This window comes from Rana temporaria, chromosome 12 (genome assembly GCF_905171775.1).
Source record: "Rana temporaria chromosome 12, aRanTem1.1, whole genome shotgun sequence".
Classification (NCBI taxonomy): Eukaryota; Metazoa; Chordata; class Amphibia; order Anura; family Ranidae; genus Rana; species Rana temporaria.
This window is the reverse complement of record NC_053500.1, coordinates 124,821,034-124,841,163: the sequence shown is the minus strand read 5'-3', so window position 1 is coordinate 124,841,163 and position 20,130 is coordinate 124,821,034. Positions and strand designations below refer to the sequence as shown.

The following is a 20,130-nucleotide window of genomic DNA, read 5'->3' as shown; positions in this document are numbered from 1 at the left end:
TATGTCAATAACTGACTGATGTATCAGCTATGTATCAATAGAGACTGACTTGGTTGTGTTGTTTCTTTAGGTTTAGATGTCACAACTTGTAAAATAAAATTACAATAAAAAAAAAAAAAAAAAAGTAACAGCTACTTACAAGGATGAAGAGCAGGAGCAGTGGGGCCAAGACCAGAGCAGTGAATGTGGTTGATACAACGGTGGGGGGTCGCTTCTCAGGCTCCCGGAATAAGTGCTGCAGAAAATGAGATATTGGTTTTTAAATTAGCAAAAGGTAGGAAAATACCTACTAAAAGTCTTTATTTTTATGCAATCTTCAGGAAGAAATGCTAGGCAAAATAAGAAATGTTCAGCAGGCCAGTTCTAACACACCTAAGGAAATCCCTGCCCAATCCCATCTTAAAAAAAAAAAAAAAAAAAAAACATTTGTAGAAGTTTGGATTTGTCCATTTCCAACACTGTACAATGCTCACAATGCTGCTCCTTCACACCTTAAGGCCCCTTTCACACTTGTGTGACTTGTTCTGTGACTTAGGACTGCAAAGTCGCATGGCAAGTCGTTCCCCATGATTTCCAATGAGAACCATTCATTGATGTGAGACTTCAAGTCGTGTCAACTGCAAAGTAGTCCCTGTACTACTTTGGTCCGCCTTTCATGCAAGTTGAGGTCCATAGACTTCAAGTTTACCCAGGCTTTTCCTGAAATCGCATCAAAAGCGCAGCCACAAAATCATGATAAGGACGCGGCAGTGTGAAAGGGGCCTAACTTGTTTTTCTATTAGTACTTTCCAGACTTGCCTTACTTGATACCAGAGTGAATACACTCATAGTATGGAGTTAGAAAAACTTGTTATCATTTATCCAAATAAATCTCTCTCTGCACATACTGGGTCTGCTTAGGTCATCTCAATTACACATATTTTATTAGGTTATCAACTTGTGTAAGGCATAAAAAAAAAAACCAATGTAATTTATCCTCCTATTAACTGCTCAATGTGGATTGCTGTCCTACATAGTTCAACCTCAAATATGCCATCTAATGGATTTGAGAATAAGTCAGCCAGACACACACAGATGATATCAGCGTCAAATTTATTGTTCCCGATAAAAAAATAAAAATAAAAAATCACCAAACACCCACTCAGGCCATGCCATTACCCAAAAGGGCTCAATTATAGAGAGTCCCTACAATTACACCCCTTTGGGTAAAATGAAGCACTCTTTGCATGGTCTTTGCAGATGTCTGAAGGAGTTTGTCGGGAACAATTAAGTTGTTGAAGCCAAACTCATGAGCGCATGGCGCGCTTCTTTGTTTACTACACGTGGGAAGCGCTGACCAGCTCCATTCAGCCGTCACCTACTACCACGGGAACAGCCGCACTGCATGTTTTGACTGGTAGCTCTCTGGCATTTAGCTAGTGTGTTGAAAAATAGGTATAAGCCATAGATGCTAGCAAAAGTGCTTGCCTATTCACAAACATAGATAGTGTAAAAGTGTATAATTTTTTGCAGTACTCAACTTGTAGCTATCTATACCTTTCTCTGCAGATAGAACAAGTTAAAATTTTTAAAGTTGCTCAGATCAATCTTTCTAAAAAGGCATATTGGGGAGATTAAAACTGGAGAATACAAAATCTGGTGAAGCTCTGCATAGAAACCAATCAGCTCCCAGGTTTTATTGTCAAAGCTTAATTAAACAAGCTGAAGTTAAAAACCGATTGGCTACTTTGCAGAGCTGCACCAGATTCTGAAAGCTCCAGTTTTAGTAAAACTCCCCCACTGTATATATTTCTCAGGTCCTCAATGCTATGTGCAGTTTGTGAAGTCTTATGCATTTTTCTCAATGTATCCGTTATATCCACATTCTGGGCCATGCCATTGTCATACAAATACCAAAAAATGTATGCAGATGTAAATATACATGGCAAGAACAAAAGCTGCACCTTGTAATCCTGGGACTGTGGCAGCTACTGCGTGTCTACCCCTGTGAAAGGCCTCCAAGCTCAATGCTGCTGCAAACCAAATATCCAATATATGGGGTAATCAGGAACTCCCAACTCATCAATTATAAACAACTTCTGGGGTTTCTTCCCCTTTAACCACTTAAGGATCACCTAACGACGATATACGTCGGAAGAATGGCACCGCTGGGCACAATCACGTACGTGGTTGTATAAAGCCCAGCGGTGGTTCGCGGGCACGCTCCCGCGACCGGTCCGAAGCTCCGTGACCGGATCGCCGCTAGAGTCCGGCGATCGGTCCCTGGAGCTGAAGAACGGGGAGAGCCGTATGTGAACACGGCTTCCCCGTTCTTCACTGTGGCGCTGTCATCGATTGTGTGTTCCCTAATATAGGGACGCGCAATCAATGACGTCAGACCTACAGCCACACCCCCCTACAGTTGTAAACACACTTCAGGGAACGCATAACCCCTTCAGCGCCCCCCCTGTGGTTAACTCCCAAACTGCAACTGTCATTTTCACAACAAACAATGCATTTTAAATGCATTTTTTGCTGTGAAAATTACAATGGTCCCAAAAATGTGTCAACATTGTCCGAAGTGTCCGCCATAATGTCGCAGTCACGAGAAAAAAAAAGCTGATCGCCGCCATTAGTAGTAAAAAAAAAAATTTATAAAAATGCAATAAAACTATCCCCTATTTTGTAAACGCTATACATTTTGCGCAAACCAACCGATAAACGCTTATTGCGTTTTTTTTACCAAAAATAGGTAGAAGAATACGTATTGGCCTAAACTGAGGAAATATTTTTTTTTTTTTTTAATACATTTTTGGGGGATATTTATTATAGCAAAAAATAGGATTTTTTGTACTCACCGTAAAATCCTTTTCTTTGTCGTCCATGGACGGACACAGCCTCTTCATTCATGACAAAGTGGGTTATGTTCCCTGTTTACAGGAGAGGACTAGGCAGAACATGTTAGATACATATACATGTCATTTTAAAAACAGAGCTGAACAGCCCCGCCCAGGGGGCGGTCCCTCCGGACATAACCCTCCTCCCAGCAGCATGCAGCCTCAGTTCGTAACAAGCAGTACAAACCCAAAAAAAGGAGGGGTGGGTGCTGTGTCCGTCCATGGACGACAAAGAAAAGGATTTTACGGTGAGTACAAAAAATCCTATTTTCTCTTGTCGTCCATGGACGGACACAGCCTCTTCATTCATGACAAAGTGGGACGTCCCCAAGCAGTGTCAAAAAAATGAGGGGTGGGAACAGTATCAGTCAATAAAAACACACACAACTTCACCCCAAACAGGCAGAGCTCCTCAACGGAGGAGATGCAACTTTAAACGGCCGCCTGTAAAATCTTGCGGCCGAAGGAAGCATCTGAAGACGCACTCACATCAACCTTGTAAAATTTTGAGAAGGTGTGAACGGACGACCAAGTCGCCGCCTTACACACCTGTGAGACAGACGCCTGATGTCGGAAAGCCCAGGAAGCACCAATTGCCCTGGTGGAATGTGCCGTGACCGGAAACGGGGGCGCCCGCCCCCTAAGAGCATAAGCCTGTATGACAATCTGTCTGATCCACCGAGAAATGGTGGCTGACGAGACCGCCAGGCCCCTTTGTGGACCAGATACCGACACAAAAAGTGAGTCCGACCTCCGAAACGGAGCCGTAGCTGACAGGTACACCCGCAGGGCGCGTACCACATCCAAGGAATGAAGTGCAACCTCCCTAGGATGCACCGGCTTAGGGCACAAGGACGGAAGTACAATGTCCTCGTTAAGGTGAAAAGATGAAATCACCTTCGGAAGAAAGGAAGGTCGCGGACGTAACACCGCCTTGTCCCTATGGAGAACTAAGTATGGTGACTTGCAGGACAAGGCCGCCAGCTCAGAAACCCTTCTGACAGATGTAATCGCCACCAGGAAGGCCACCTTCTGAGAAAGCGTCGAGAGGGATCTCTCTGATGTCCTCGAAGGGAGATTTCTGAAGAACCGAGAGCACCAGATTCAAATCCCATGGGGGAAGAGGTGGTCTCAAAGGGGGAAGAATATGACGAACCCCCTGCACAAAAGTACCCACCAGCGAATGGGCCGCCAAAGGCCGCTGAAAGAACACAGCCAGGGCTGAAATCTGACCCTTAATGGTGCTTAAGGCGAGCTTTTGATCCACGCCACGCTGTAAAAACAGCAGGATTCTGGATACCAAATACGTCCGTGGACGCCAACCCATCTCCTCGCACATAGAGATGTAGGCCTTCCAAGTGCGATGGTAAATCTTCCTAGAGGAAGACTTCCTAGCCCGCAGCATAGTTGGAATGACCGAGTCGGAAAGACCTCGGTCCCTTAAAACCTGGCTTTCAATAGCCATGCCGTTAAAGCCAGCGACTGTAAAGCAGGATGGAGTATAGGACCTTGGGACAGTAGGTCCTCCCGCACTGGCAGCCGCCAGGGCGTATCCGCCACTAGGCGCACGAGATCGGCGTACCACGGACGCCGGGGCCAATCCGGGGCGATTAGGATCATCGGGATCCCCTCGGCCTCCACTCTGCGGAGCAGTCGAGGCAGCAACTTCAGTGGGGGAAATGCATAGATCAATCGATACTGACCCCATGGAGCTACCAACGCGTCTGACGCATCTGCCCAGGGATCCCTGGACCTGGCCACGAACCTCGACACCTTGCGGTTGAGACGAGAGGCCAGGAGATCCACATCCGGATATCCCCATCTCCTGCAAATGAGTTGAAACACCTCCTGATGCAACGACCATTCTCCCTGGTCCAACATCTGGCGACTCAGGTAGTCTGCCTGCCAGTTCTCCACGCCTGGGATGTAGACCGCCGACAGAGCCGGCACGCTTCTTTCTGCCCACCTTAGGATGTGAGCGACCTCGGACGCTGCAGTCGAGCTTCGGGTTCCCCCCTGATGGTTGATATAAGCCACCGCCGTAGCGTTGTCCGACTGAATCCTGATCGGGCGGCCCTGTAACCTCCTTGACCACGAGGAGAGGCATAGCCTGATTGCCCGAAGTTCCAAGACATTGATCGGTAGACGGGACTCTGCTAGGGTCCAACGACCCTGGGCCGACTGGACCCCCCAGACGCCCCCCCAGCCCGAGAGGCTGGCATCCGTCGTAACCACGGTCCACTGGAGGGGGAGAAAAGACTTCCCTGCTCGAAGAGCCGGGGACCTCAACCACCAATTCAGAGAAGTCCTGACCAGATTGCTGACCTGAATCTGACGATCCAGAGACAATGGGGATCTGTTCCACTTGGACAGGATCTCCCTCTGTAGTACTCGGGTATGGAACTGGGCGTACGGTACCGCCTCGAACGAGGCTACCATGAGGCCCAGAACCCGCATACAAAACCGAAGAGACGACCACTTTCGGGATGTCAAAACTCTCACAGCAGACTGGAGCGTCTGCAATTTTTCCAGGGGTAGAAAAACCCTCGCCATCGAGGAGTCCAAAATCAGTCCCAGGTATTCCAAGCGCTGAGTCGGAACCAGGACCGATTTCTGAATGTTCAAGACCCACCCGAACTCTTGGAGGGTCTGGCTGGTTATAGACACGTCCTCCCTTAATTCCGAGGCAGAAGCTGCTCTCAGAAGGAGGTCGTCTAAGTAGCCCACGATGGCAATGCCTCGCTGTCTCAGCAAAGCTAGGATCGGCGCGAGCACCTTGGTGAAAACTCTTGGCGCTGACGCCAGGCCAAAAGGGAGGGCCACAAACTGATAGTGATCCTCCCCGATAGCAAAACGCAGAAACCTTTGGTGACTTGCGCAGATTGGGACATGCAAGTATGCGTCCTTGATGTCCAAGGACGCCAGAAAGTCCCCCGAGTGGAGCGCAGCTACCACCGAGCGAATCGATTCCATGCGGAACTTTCTGACCTTCACAAAGACGTTCAAAGCCTTGAGGTCCAGGATCGGGCGGAACCCGTCCTTCTTCGGGACCACAAACAGATTTGAGTAAAAACCCTGAAACCTCTCGTCCTGCGGAACAGGTAAAATTACTCCGCAACCTAGCAGGTCCCTTACTGCCCCTAACAGGGCAGCCCGACGAGCTGGTAGGAGAGGGAGACTTGAGGGAAAGAATCTGTTTGGGGGATAGGAAAGAAACTCTATTTTGTACCCCGAAGAGACCACCTCGCAGACCCATCGGTCGGAGAGCAGAGAGGTCCACCGAGCTGTGAACCTGCGAAGCCGTCCCCCCACCCATGAGTCGGGCGGGGGCAGGCCTTCATGCAGTTGCGGGCTTGGGTGCCGGCGTGTTTGGCTTACGCACCCAGGGACGTTTCTGTCCCCCAGCTGGGCCCCTGTCGGGCTGGGAGGGTTTACCCGCGGGCCCTGACTGACGAAAAAAGCGCTTCTGTGCGGGAAAAGAAGGACCCGGCTTGCGGCGGGGTCCCTTCCCCTTGGAGGACTGAGGGAGGAAAGTGCTTTTCCCTCCTGTGACATCCTTGATAATGTCGTCCAGAGAAGACCCAAAAAGCCTCTCACCCTTGAAGGGCAAATCCGCCAGGGCCTTCTTAGAGGCCTGGTCCGCAGACCAGCATTTTAGCCAAAGGAGGCGGCGTAAAACCACCGCCGAGACAGAGGCCCTGGATACCAAGGGTGCTGCATCTAGTGAAGCGTCACAAACATAGACAAGGCCCTGGACCAGTTGGTCAGCCAGTCTAATTACCTCGGATGGGAGCTGGTGCTCCTCCGCAGCCTGGCGCAAAATCTTTGCCCACTCAGTAAGTGTCTGAGACACCAGGGCAGTGGCCACAATAGGCCGCAAGGCAGACCCCAGCATGGTAAACATGGAGCGGGTCAGTGCTTCAGATCTTCTATCAGTCTGATCCTTAAAAGCAGGAACTCCCTCTACAGGGAGAGTGGTCACTTTGTTTAACCGGGCGACCGGAGGGTCCACCACCGGAGGAGAAGCCCACTTCTTTAAGACGTTCTCCTCAAAGGGGTATCGAACCGCCAGGCGGTGAGGGACTACAAAAGCCTTCTGCGGCTTTTCCCATTCCGCATCAATGAACTTATCAAAGAAGGGCACATAAGGAAAAACCTTAACAGAGCGGTCTAATTTGTGAGAACCAAAAGAGACCGAGCCCTCAGCGGATACCTCAGCTGTACCATCTAGCTTAAGGGAGTCCCTTACAGCATTGATAAGCTCCCTGACAAGTGCCTTATCATGCCCAGACCCAGTTACAGTGTCTTCCTCAGGAAGGTCCTGGTCCACGTCTTCAGATACAACAGAACCAGGCACCTGCGCAGCCAGGTCCTGGTCTGAGTCTGAACATTCCCCTGGGGATAGCGGAGGGAGGGGGCGCTTTTTACCCCCTTTACTGCCACATGCCGCTTCCACCCTGGCCACAAATGTCTCCAGGACTGCCGACAAGGAGTCTATAGTGAGTGCAGAAGCAGAGGTACCAGCTGCCTCTGCCATGCTGGGGGGGAAGTAGGACTAGATACTGACTCCTTTAAACCTGAGGAAAAAAGCTCCCAGGGCCCAGTTCAGAATGAACACAAAAGCCACCCACCACTCCTGCTGCGCTGACCGGGGGGGGGAGGTGTACAGGGGACTCACCACCGGAGAAGAACTGCTCCGCGCCGCTGCCCGTGTCCTGCACACAGCGTGTGTGATGTGTGGAGAAGTCGTGAGGTAGTGGAATGCTGTGAGGAGAACGGCGTTGCGCGCCGTGAAAACCACCGCTAGAGGCCGATAGACTCAAGCAAGATGGCCGCCGAGCGTCCACGTGGAGCCTGGTGCGGCTACAGTAAAATGGCCGCCAATGGGATTTTCAATGTTAATTGAAAACCCACTAAAAAATGGCTCCAGCGCCGCCAGAACGCGGCAAACACAGCATTTAAAAAGGGGAGAAAGCCAGGAAAGGCTGCTCAGCCCCCAAACCTTAAAAAAAAGTGACACTCCAAAGTAAAAAAAAAAAAAAAAAAGAAAAAAGACACATAGGCCAGGCGCACAGTACACTCCACCAGGTGTCCCCACCCCCACCCCATCCCGACAGCATGCACAGCAGAGGGAAAAAAGGGGGAGCAGGGAAGGGAGGATACCCAAACCCCAGGAATGCCCAGCCGTACCACCCCACCTCAGAGGAAGGGACTGTACTTACCCGTCCTTGCGACGACTCACTGGTGCATTCCAGACAGGCATACAACCGCAATGGAGGTAGCCGTCAGCCCGGTCCACTGTGAGTGAGACAACACTACAGCTCAGTCATATGCGGACCTCGGAGCAAAGCTCACTGGCCACCCCAGGAGTCATGGGGCATGTCGTGGCAGACCCAGCCTCTTTGCAAGGGTGTGCCCACGCTCGCTGGCCGAACTGAGAAGACTACAAGGATCTATAATATCCAGCCTGTCTCTCAGCCGACGGTTGTAGAAAAATAAAAATAAATAGAAAAATAAAACAAAATCCTTCTTCGGGCGTTGGGCCCAAAGGGAGCCATACGTCCTTCTCCTTTGCTAGGCAGAACGAAACTGAGGCTGCATGCTGCTGGGAGGAGGGTTATGTCCGGAGGGACCGCCCCCTGGGCGGGGCTGTTCAGCTCTGTTTTTAAAATGACATGTATATGTATCTAACATGTTCTGCCTAGTCCTCTCCTGTAAACAGGGAACATAACCCACTTTGTCATGAATGAAGAGGCTGTGTCCGTCCATGGACGACAAGAGAAAGTCTATTTTTGTTTATGGCGCAAAAAATAACTGCAGAGGTGATCAAATACCACCAAAAGAAAGCTCTATTTGTGGGAAAAAAAGGACGGCAATTTTGTTTGGGAGCCACGTCGCACGACCGCGCAATTGTCTGTTAAAGCGACGCAGTGCTGAATCGCAAAAAGGGGCCTGGTCTTTTACCTGCATTTTGGTCCGGGTCTTAAGTGGTTAACACTCCGAGTGCAATGTACGTCAAACATCAGATGTCAAATGATTGATGTACACGCCCATCATCCACAAGTCATGATTCCAGACAGTACTTCCCGTTTCATAACAACATTCATATTTCCAGAGTTTCTGGAGCTCTGGTTACCTGTATGTCTGGTTTTGGAGTGAACAGGCTCTTGCTCTGCATAGGGGTTGGAGCGTCTTCCTCAGGAAACTTAATCACCACATCAGCCTGAAAAAGACCAACACAAACATATTACTACAACATTATTACATTTGTAACCAACATTAACCAGTTGTAGACTTTGGGCATAACACATACGTGTAATAAGTTCAGCTCTTCCACCTTCCCCGCAACCCTCGGCTGATTTTATATATATTTTCATCACAGGAGCTGATCTTTCTACTCCTGAATAAACAGACATATGCAGAACAGCATCTGCAGTGTCAATGAAAGTTAAAAATGAGCTCCAAGCTCCCCCCAAATTAAAAATTAGTAGCTGCTGATTTTCAATATAAGGACACTTAGGGCTCTTTCACACGTCCGTTCCGTTCGTCCGTTTTTTGGACGTCCGTTAACGGACCGCAATGCTTCCCTATGGGCTAGCGTCCGTTAGCGGATGAGCATCCGCTAACGTCCGTTAGCATCCGTCTGCGTTCAGTTCCGTTTTTTTGGACGGAAGAAAACCCTATTTTTCTTCCGTCTAAAAAACGGAACGGACGAAAAACGGCTGTTAACGGATGATCCGTTTATCATCCGTTCCGCTAACATCCGTTTTTCTATGTAAAAAGCCCCAAAAAAAAAAAAACGGATGGAAAAACTGATGCAAAAACTGATGAAAAAACTGATGAAAAACTGATGAAAAACTGATGCAAAAACTGATGAAAAACTGATGGAAAAACTGATCAACTGATGAAAAAAAAACTGATCTGAAAAACTGAACGGACGTGTGAAAGAGCCCTTACTTGTCCAAGGAGCCCGCAATCTCCTCACCCAAACCGATTCTTTAATTGGTTTTGTGTGCAGGTGTCGGCATAACAAGTAAGGGAAACAGGAAGTGAAGCCTTGTGGCTTCACAGCCAGTCTGTGCCAGAAGTGGGAGCTGGTAGCTGTCAAAACCAGGTACCTTCTCCCTCCCCCTCAAAAATGCCAAATGTGGCAGTGGAGGGTGCAAACAAGCAGAGCTCCACTTTAAAAGAGAAGTGAGAACTGAGCGATCAAAGACCAATTGTTCAATCAGTTCTCCCCCTCTGCTCTGAGCTGTGTAGGGGTTGGCACAAACTCTCAGCAGATCACCAAGAGGCTGAGCCTGGTGCCCGTCCAGGCATCTGGGTGGATCCCAATCATAAAGGTCAGGATCTTCCCTGAGCATGGACCGGATAAGTGATGTCAGCTGACAGTGAGCTTTAGCTCACCGTCGGCTGAAACGGGTAACAGGAGCGCAGAACGAACTGTACTCTTGTGATCCATAGGGGAGGCATTGGCAATAAAAGCTTTGGTCATACTTCTCCCTAAGATTTAGCAATGTTACTACTGCTTCTTTGTGACAATCTTGGTTCATTCATAGCAGATCAAAGGATTGACCCTTGATCTGTATAGGATGCCAGTTAGTCCCCTTTTACCCAGCCAGTTTGTTGAAGCCTCTGGATTCTTGTATCAAGAATCTGCCGATGCTTGCTGCTGGAATAACCAGGTATATGACTGCATTCAGGCTTTGGCATGTGTCACAAACCGCAGTTAATTGGTCTGTGTGCGGCTATATGTGATCAGCAGCAGCTGCTATTAATCGCATAGCCTGGTTATTCCAGCAGCAAGAATCTGCAAAAAAAAAAAAAAGCCTGTAAGAATCAATTTTGGAAAAAATAGATTACAGGTCCACCAAGTAGTGGATGTGTATGAATGATTTTTGGAGAATAGCGATATAGTTTAGTGTCACTTTTAAAGGTCATCTTCAGATTTAGCCACTTTACCCATTACTAGTACTACACAAACCGTTGCATTTCTTTTGCCAACTGTAAACTTGACTTCTTGGTCACAGTATCCTTATTGGTTTTATTTCATTTTATTGTATCAATTTGCTGCCAACGAGAAGATGGGCAACAAGTAGTTAAATCTAGCAATGAAATTTAATTACTTGTCTAGCCATAGGCTGAAGCCCTGTACACACGGGCCAGAATCTCGTCAGGAAAAAAAAAAGTTTTTTCTGACAAGATTCTTGGCAAGAATCTCTTGCCGCCCGTGTACACAGACACTCCTTTCAAAAGAACCGCGGTTCTTTTGAAAGGCAAGAACGCGGTGACGTCATCGCGTACGATGAGCATGCGCTCGTCACATTCTATGCCGTTGCCGCCATCTTACTGCACCCTACCTATGCCTAGGAAGCTACCGCGCATGCGTCAGTTATTTCGAGAATGCGTGGGTTTCCACCGTGACAGGTAAGTATACACACGCTCGGGTTTCTCGGCAAGAAAACACAGCCGAGCATCACAACGAGAAAATAGAGAGCAGGTTCTCCATTTTTCTCGTCGAGATTCTGGGCAGTTTTCTTGATGAGACCTGAAAGCCTCGTACACACGCACGGTATACTCGGCAAAAAAAAGCTCTGCCAGCAGTTTTTTTGCTGGTTCTTGCCTAGAAAACTGAGCGTGTGTATGAGGCTTCATATGTAACCTCCCATCCCAAAAAGTAGGCCTATATAATCTGCAACTATATAAATTATTCTAATCCAAAACAAAACGTTAAAATAAGAGTTTCTGAAAGATAAAAAGGTGCAAGATCTCGTGTCAGCCCCAGTAATTTCATGTTTAGCACTGCAGCTGGAACATGGAAAACCATTAGTAAACACCACATACCATATTCCAAAGTATTGGATTCTCCAGAGTAGCGTCTCCTACCATCAGGAACAGAGTATAGGTTCCAGATGCAGAGTCAAACTCAGACTTTCTTTCAGTTGGGTCCAGCTCAAACCGGTAGGTTCCCTTGGTGTCTGGCTCAGCTACAAACACAACTTCCTGGCCGGTTTTTTGGTTGTGTAGCCGAACGAATGTCTAAGAAGAATAAACAAAAAATACTTAGTATCTGATCATAAAAAGTGTGAAGAGTTTATATGAATAAACCATCACCAGAAACTGTTCAGGACACAGATACGAATGCAACGAAAAAAAGGGAAATTTGACTTACCTGTAAAATTCCACAGGGTTTGCATTCATAGACCATGGGTTATACTGTATGTTGGCTACCTTCAGGTGACTGGACACTGCCCACTAGTGTACTCAAATAATCACCAATGCCTTGAGAATCTTTTTTTAGCATGCAAAGTCCAAAAATGTTTTAATCTTAATTGTACAGTACAGGAAACTGGATCATGAAACTATCCAAAGCAATAAGCTCAGGGGTGGCCAGCAACAAAGCAAAAGAACTGCCAACAGGCCCATGAAAAACACAAAGTAAGGCTGGATTCACACCTATGCAGTTTTAGTGCTTTTTGCAGATTTGCACTACAGTCCATTTAACATGATTTCCTATGGAACATGTTCTGTAGTGAAAATCTGCAAAATGCAAAAAGCACTAAACAGCATAGGTGTGAATCCAGCCTTACTCAGATGACAGCTTAAAACATCTTTCAGCCGAATCTCGCATCTACCTGGGATCCTATCCATGCTGGAAAGCCTAAGAGACACCAACAAACCTGGTGGGTAACAGGAGGAACTTTTTATATAAAAGGCCCTGGAAATAAGTGATCTGTTCCACCTGGCAACGGTGGAGCAGGAAGCAAGATGGCCTCTATGAGAGCCCCCAGGGAGAACAAAACACGGAATCAGATTTGCTTACAGAAACCATTGTTTGCCAGGTAGATGCTGACAACATTCATGCAATGTTGGGAATGTTCTTTGATGCGTTTCGAACAGGACATAGGGAAGGACATTTCACCCTCATTGAGGTAGAAATATAAAAACACCTTGGGGAGAAAAGCAGGTTTTGGGCTCAAGACCGCCTGGTCCCTGTGCAACACAAGAAAGCTCAGACGTCAACTCAGAAACTTGTCTAACAGAAGCAGTGGCCACCAGGAAGGCAACTAAGGCTTGACTTTTAGTTCTGCACGCATGGCTTATGTAGACCACGGCTGTGGCTTTTTTTTTTGCAAAAAAAGGGGGCAGTGCTGTACTGATAATATGATGTACACTCCCCAAACACTAAGGCTGGCATCAGTTGCCAAGGACACGGTGAAGAAACTGGTTCTCTCGCTCGTCACTGGCTCAGATACAGCAGCAGTTTGCATAGAGCAGGCAAGTATAACATGTTTGTTATTTTAATAAAATAAAACACAAAGCTTTCCTTCACTTTAAGGAGGCAATCATTTCTCAAAAAAAGATTTTGGCTTGGACTGTGCCCAAAATAGGTTCAGGTACTCCTGACAGTGTGAGGACTGGAGAGCAGACTTTGGAAAGTTGATTAGTCAAAGATTTGAAGGAACTGAATAGTCCTTTGGACGTGTACTGACAAAGTCACAGTGGAGGAGTCCTTCAGTAGAAAGTCATACAAGTATCCTCTGGCATGATTGCCATGGGTCAAGCAGAAGAACAAGAACCGGGGCAAGAACTTTTTCCAACACTTGGGATACAGAGGAGAACCCGATTAGTAATGATACAATTAGGCAGTGCTGGTTTCCCCCAGCAAAGAATAAAAGCATTGTTGTGCAAGGAAGATGGGGATATCAAGAGGGGCATCTTGTAATTCCACTGATGTAAGAAAGTACCACTGTGAGATGACAGATCTTGACGATTTCCATACTCTCTAAATTTGCTAGGTACAGAGAACGGGGAATATTGGTATAAAAAAGGATTAACAGTTTGTTACAAATTACATTTTTTTATTTTTAGAAGTCCAAGATTGACAAAGACACAAATTGGACATCCTTATAACCAAAAGGCATATTGTCAATTAAAGTCAAAAGTAATTTACATGAACTGCAAATACTCTCTAAATTCAGGTGCCAGACACCTTAAAAATGTTTATTACTGCTTAAAAAGGAGAAGAATGTGAATTGTTTTTTCCCATAATTATACTTTCCTAGGTGAATGCAGCATCTGTTCCCCGCCGTCTCTGCACAGACAACCGAGCCATTGAACATTGCCGATGGCTCCGTTCTCACAGCTCCCCGAGAAAGGATGAGCTCAGGCGTGTTCGCAGCCGTACGTGCAGAGCCCACCAGGAAGTCGGCACAGCGCTGCGCTAATCACATGCAGTTAGGCAATTCTAAATCTGTGTAGCCATGGGTCGGGAAAATGTCTCACTGCCTGTGATTAGCACAGCGCCGACTTCCTGGCGGGCTTTGCACATGCGCCAGCGAACACGCCTGAGCTCATCCTTATGCCCGAGCAGAGAGCTGCTGCCAGCCAGCAGCTCTGCTCCTGCACATTCACTGGAGTGTTGAGCTGTGGAGGGGTGGGGAGAGACCGTCTCAGCGGCTCGCAGAGACGGCCATCAGTCCAGGCACCTGGCGTATCCAGACTCCCAGAGTCGAGATGACGTGATGCCTGTACTGATCATAGCCAGATCATAAGGGAACTCTTACACCCTACCCGATCATGCAAGATCTAGGACTGCATCATCTGTATTTTGGTATCCGCATATGAAACTTTCCTGTACTGTACAGGAAAGTTTCATATGCGGATACCAAAATACAGATTATGTACTGTACAACCTACTGCCAAAATATTTTCATCTTCTCTTGCACATAAAAATATTATTTTTTCCCCCTCGCATTCAGACAGACTTGTCCACCACTGAGATGATCAATAAGGAAAGCAGGAAGGGTGGAGCTAAAGTTGACTTTTTACAAGGAAGGACATTTGCATATCATTTGTGCTGCTTGTAGCATTGGATTAACCAACAGTTTTGACATGCATTTTTCACTGAAGGCTTCTTCCGCTTATGTTTTTCCATTAAACATAATCTAAATTACTCAGGGCTGTGATGGGTGTGCTTTTGGGTTACTACAACATATGTACCTGATGTGGTGTTAGACTGGCCCCTGTGTTCACATCAGCAAGCAGGAAAGACAAAGCAAAGTTCTGGTGGCCATCAGCAGTCAAAGGTCCCTTGGCTTTGGAGGGGAACAAAACCCTACAGAGAAGAGAAAAAATAAATAAATAAAAAAAATAAAAAAAAGTTTACTAGCAGTTTCTCGTGAATCTTTATGAAACACTTTTTTGTTGCTTTAATTACCTGGAAGTTTTAGGAGAGATACTCTGGTCTTTGTCTACAACAGACAGGTCAACATTGCTGATTCCAACCTCTGTGGACACTTTTACCTTCAGCTGCAAACACAACATTATAATTACTACTCCGTAATAAGATTATTAAAATAACAGAAAAAAAAAAAAAACTATAAAAAACAACTCTAAAGGGGCATTTATATTTTTTTAAAGCGTTAAATATACCATTGAAAAACTGTTCTGTTTAACAATTACCAAACACTGGAAACAGGACATGGGCTCCATTTCATAAGTAATGAACTTAGTGCATTTACATCTGACTTGGAAAAAAAAAAAACTTTAGCCTACTACAACAATACAAATGTTTGGTTTGACAGAATTTGGAAAACCTGGACCACTTGGTAAAAGAATAAGTTACATTACCATTCTGTATTTTACTGAGAAATATTATGCCTTCATATGTCCATTTTTGACACCTTTCTATATTATCTTTTTGCAATCCTCAATAAAGTCACTTAACTTGGAATTTTGAACATCCTTGTTATAGGTATGCATCATACATGTCTGATTGTGCCGGCGGCCAAAGCAAATTTGTCAAGCCCTGTGCTAGAGTACCAAAGTATTAAAGCAGATCCCTTTATGTTTACTGGTAAGCTGCAACTAATAAAATGTCAACTATTTTCACAAAAGTGACAATCCAGCTTAAAGTGATTTTACAGATTACTCCGACAATGTATAAAGATTGTTTCGCTCATGCAAAAAAGTTTAATCAATGATGTATGGTCCCTAAAGCAAGCCTCAGTCATTCTAAATGTTGGAAGCTAAATCAGCAATTTGTCTCAAAATAGCACATTTGTTGTTTTCCCCTACTTCTATTAAATGTACCAAAAACGTTCTACCTCTTTTTTAAACTTCAAAACTTTGTTTTCTGTAATCCTATCTATGCCTCTCATTTTACTGTACCCCTTTGTGCATTACTTTTATACCTATTGTCATTTTACATTATAAAACTCAATAACAAATCTTTGTAAAGCAAAATGTTTACTTTTCTACTTGTATAAACTGGAAAAACAGTAGTAAGACAGGGCTAGTGCAGGGAAATTGGGTATATCCAACCAATTAAATACGCCCATAAAGATTATTCATTAAAAACCGTCTACGATTTTATTAACAGCTATATACAAATTTTACTTTTCTAAAAGGAGAGAATGCACAGCTTGTCATCTGTATCACTCTAAGCTAAAGAGACGGCTTTGCTCTACATCCTAAACATGTTCAAAATAGCAGAATGAGGACGCAGTGTCCTACCGAGTTACACAATTTCATTCAAGAGTCTCTCGCTCATCTCAAGGGGCCGAGAAACGGGGAAAGTGAGAATTCGGGCGACATCATTCGCAGCTCGAGCCTTACACAGACAGGCATTCTAAGTGGGTTATTAGGATAATTAGGTTGTACATTTGAAATGAAAGGGTCTCGGAGCGCACTACATCACACAATGCAGCACATTCACATAGACAAGTTGACACGATAAATCGCAGGTCTTCATGTCAGACAGGGAATTAAGGTCACGCTCACCTCAACCTGATTTGCCATGTAACGACTGTCACCCTCCACGCTTATAGCGAAGTCGTAGTACCCGCTAGCTGGTTTGGAATCCATGAAATTCAATTCAAATAAGTCTCTAATAAAAGAAAAAGGCATGACTTAATAACAAGTGGGGCATAGGTCTTAGCTAAGAAGCGATTAAACATGCATCAGATGGGTGAGATGAAGTGAAGACAAAGTAATGTATGGAAAAGTTAAAAACCACCATGTGAACTCCGGGATGGATTACCATCACAAGCATCTGTGGGCAGAAACCCTGCGGCACCCAAAGCAACGCCCCTATTTTAGGAGCACCTCTTTTACACAGAGCGTGTTTTGGTTTTACTGGTCCTAACCCAATCTAGGATATTGTATAAATACATTTATACAATATGGATTCGGAAATGACCAGGTCTTTTGATAGGCTATTGGGCTCAGGACAATACTATTGTATGGATGGCAATTCTAGGAACAGAGCCAGTCGCTCCAGATTTCAGTAAGGATTATATTTTTTTTACAAATTTGGATTACTTTACAGAAACCTGTTAAAGTGGAACTTCACCCAAAACAACGTGATAAAAAAAAAAAATAGTCTTTTGCAAGGAATATTCCACAAAAAAAAAAAAAAAAAAAAAAAAAAAACCCATGTGCTGTAAATTGCCTCCAGCATTGCTCCTGTCTCATGCTGGAGGCTGCCAGCTACTGTTAAAATCAATGGGTTTAGTTCCGCTTTATGATTTACCAATCATAAAAAGTCTAACTAAACCCACTGATTTCACAGTTTAAAAAAAACAGTAAGGCCTCGTACACACGACCGGTTTCCTCGACAGAATCCATCAAGAAACTTGGTGGGAGAGCTTTTTTGCCGAGGAAAACGGTCGTGTGTATGTTTTTCATCGAGAAAACTGTCGAGGAACTCGAGGATAAGAGTTCTCTTTTTCCTCGACGGGAGTCTCAATTTCCTCGTCGGGCTGGTTTTCGACGAGAAACACGTTCGTGTGTATGCTTAGAAACCCGCGCATGCTCAGAATAAAGTATGAGACGGGAGCGCACCTTCGGTAAAAGTAGGGTTTGTAATGGAGATAGCACATTTGTCACGCTGTAACAGTCTGAAAAGTGCAAATTGTCTCTCACCAAACTTTTACTTAACACGCAGTAACATGAGATTAGCAAAAGCAGCCCCAAGGGTTGTGCCAGTGGAATCGAACTTCCCCTGCCATTGTATGTGTTGTACGTCACCGCGTTTGAGAATGACGAGATTTGGTCTTGACTGTGTGTACTCAAAGAAAGCTTGTCAAGTTTCTCGACAAGCCTAACAAGGAACTCGTCAAGGAAAAGATGTGTCTTTTCCAACGAGTTCCTCAGTCGTGTGTACGAGGCCGTACATTGCTGGAATGCCGGGTTGTCACTGGCACATTTTCTTGTGTCCTCAACTTAACTGTCAAACCATCAAATGACTGGAGTCATAACTGATCACATGTGCAGCACCGTGGCAGTTGCAGATCAAACAGAAGCAGCTTTCTTGGCTGTAAAGGATAGGAGAGTTTAATCTTGCTTTTAGGCTAGATTCACACCTATGTCATTTTTAGTGCTTTTTGCACTACAGAACGTGTTCCATAGGAAACCATGTTAAATAGACAGTAGTGCAAATCTGCAAAAAGCACTAAAACTGCATAGGTGTGAATACAGCCTTAGAACCAGTTCACACCACATGCAGTCCAGTTTGTTTATTTCTGCATAAAAAAAAAACAAAAAAAAAAACAAAACACACACACGGATGTGTTTAAGGGTTAAAAAAAATAAAAAAAATAAAAGAAGGGTGTGTGTAATGCATTGCACTGCATTAAAAAACGTACATACAGAAAAGCATCCAGAACGCATCTGGACTGCATTTCTATGTTATGAACTGGCCCTTAAGGTGGTCAGATCGGTCGCTACAAACTCAACAGTGCTTAAAAATGGAGAGCAACTCAGCATGTGCAGAGTGAGTGAGACACTGGGGGTTATTTACTAGGGATGTCCCGATACCGAGCATTTCCCCGAGTACTTGTACTCGGGGAAATGCTCCCGATGCTTCACCCGATACTTGAGCGGGCAGGCAGGGGAGTTGCAAATCTTCTCTCCCCCATGGTCAGTGTTGTCTCCCCCCCCCTGCTGTTGACTTCCCCTGTCCGTGCTGCTCTCTCACCTCCCCCCGTCCGTCCGTGCCGTTCTCTCTCCTCTCCTTCTCCCGTCCGTGCCGTTCTCTCTCCTCTCCTCCCCTTCCCCCGTCCGTGCCATTCTCTCCTCCCCTTCCCCCGTCCGTGCCGTTCTCTCTTCTCTCCCCCGTCCGTCCGGTTCTCTCTTCTCTCCCCCGTCTGTCCGGTTCTCTCTTCTCCCCCCCGTCCGTCCGGTTCTCTCTTCTCCCCCCCGTCCGTCCGGTTCTCTCTTCTCCCCCCCGTCCGTCCGGTTCTCTCTTCTCCCCCCCGTCCATGCAGTTCTCTTTCCTCCCCCCCCCCCCCGTCCGTCCGTGCAGATCCCCCTCTGTCCGTGCAGTTCTCTCTCCATCCATCCACCCCCCCCCCCCGTCCGTGCCGCTCTCCCCCCTCAATCTGTCAGGGGGGAGAGCGGAGGTAGGAGCCGCTAAGCCCGGCTCCTACTTTTTCCGAATGAACAGAGTCAGTAGTCACCGACTCTGTTCATTCATATAACCTCCTGTGTTTACGATGCTTCAGTTTATGAATGGAGGAGCTTCCCTCCATTCATTTCAGCTGAAGCTGCCGAGAAAGGGACTGGGGAATCTGTTTCCCTAGTCCCTTTCTCTGTCTTAAAGGGGAGATGCCAGAGGTCTGTTAAGACCCCTGAAATCTCACCAAAGCTCCCCAACAGGGCTGATTAAAATTTAAAAAAAAAAAAAAAAAAAAAAAAAAAAACACACAACACACACACACACACACACACACACACACACACACACACACCCTAAAAAAATAAAAATCACTTGGAAGTGCAGTCATTGTAGATCTGAGGGGGACATGCAAGAAAAAAAAAACAAAAAAAACAAACAGCATTTTAGCTTGCACACGATTGGATGTTAAAATCAGCAGAGCTTCCTCCTATTTCAGATCTTCCCCTCAGATCTACAGCGACTGCACTTCCAGTGCACTTGTATTGCAAAGTGGATTTGCTTTTCGTACATAACCCCCAGTGCATTACTGGATTTTAAACAGTATAAATACTTTTTTTTGTTATATTTTACATAGCTATACGTGCAAAAGGGTCCAACCTGAAGTGATCTAGCAGGACCCAATTTTCTGACGTTTCACTTGATCTTGGAGGGATAACAAAATAGAGGCCAAACCAACGACTGAATTACTTGCCCTTCCTGGAGAAAAATCTACTCCAAGCTCCCTACATTGCATGTCAGCAGGCAATAGATCATATGGTCCCTGCTGTAAGGAAGGACCAATCGGAATTTTAA

The 20,130-nt window shown here is 45.9% G+C and overlaps 1 protein-coding gene across 2 annotated transcripts in view; it reads right to left on the bottom strand.

Annotated features, from left to right (window-relative positions):
* Positions 1-20,130, bottom strand: part of RPN2 (ribophorin II) — a 46,324-nt gene that overhangs the window by 8,131 nt on the left and 18,063 nt on the right. For both annotated transcript variants that reach the window (XM_040330540.1, XM_040330539.1), the window contains exons 9-14: positions 16,662-16,767; positions 15,097-15,188; positions 14,880-14,994; positions 11,721-11,915; positions 9,013-9,099; positions 140-235 (exon numbers count right to left, since the gene is read on the bottom strand). In XM_040330540.1, coding sequence (XP_040186474.1) covers positions 140-235; positions 9,013-9,099; positions 11,721-11,915; positions 14,880-14,994; positions 15,097-15,188; positions 16,662-16,767 — 691 coding nt within the window. The remainder of the gene's footprint in view (positions 1-139; positions 236-9,012; positions 9,100-11,720; positions 11,916-14,879; positions 14,995-15,096; positions 15,189-16,661; positions 16,768-20,130) is intronic.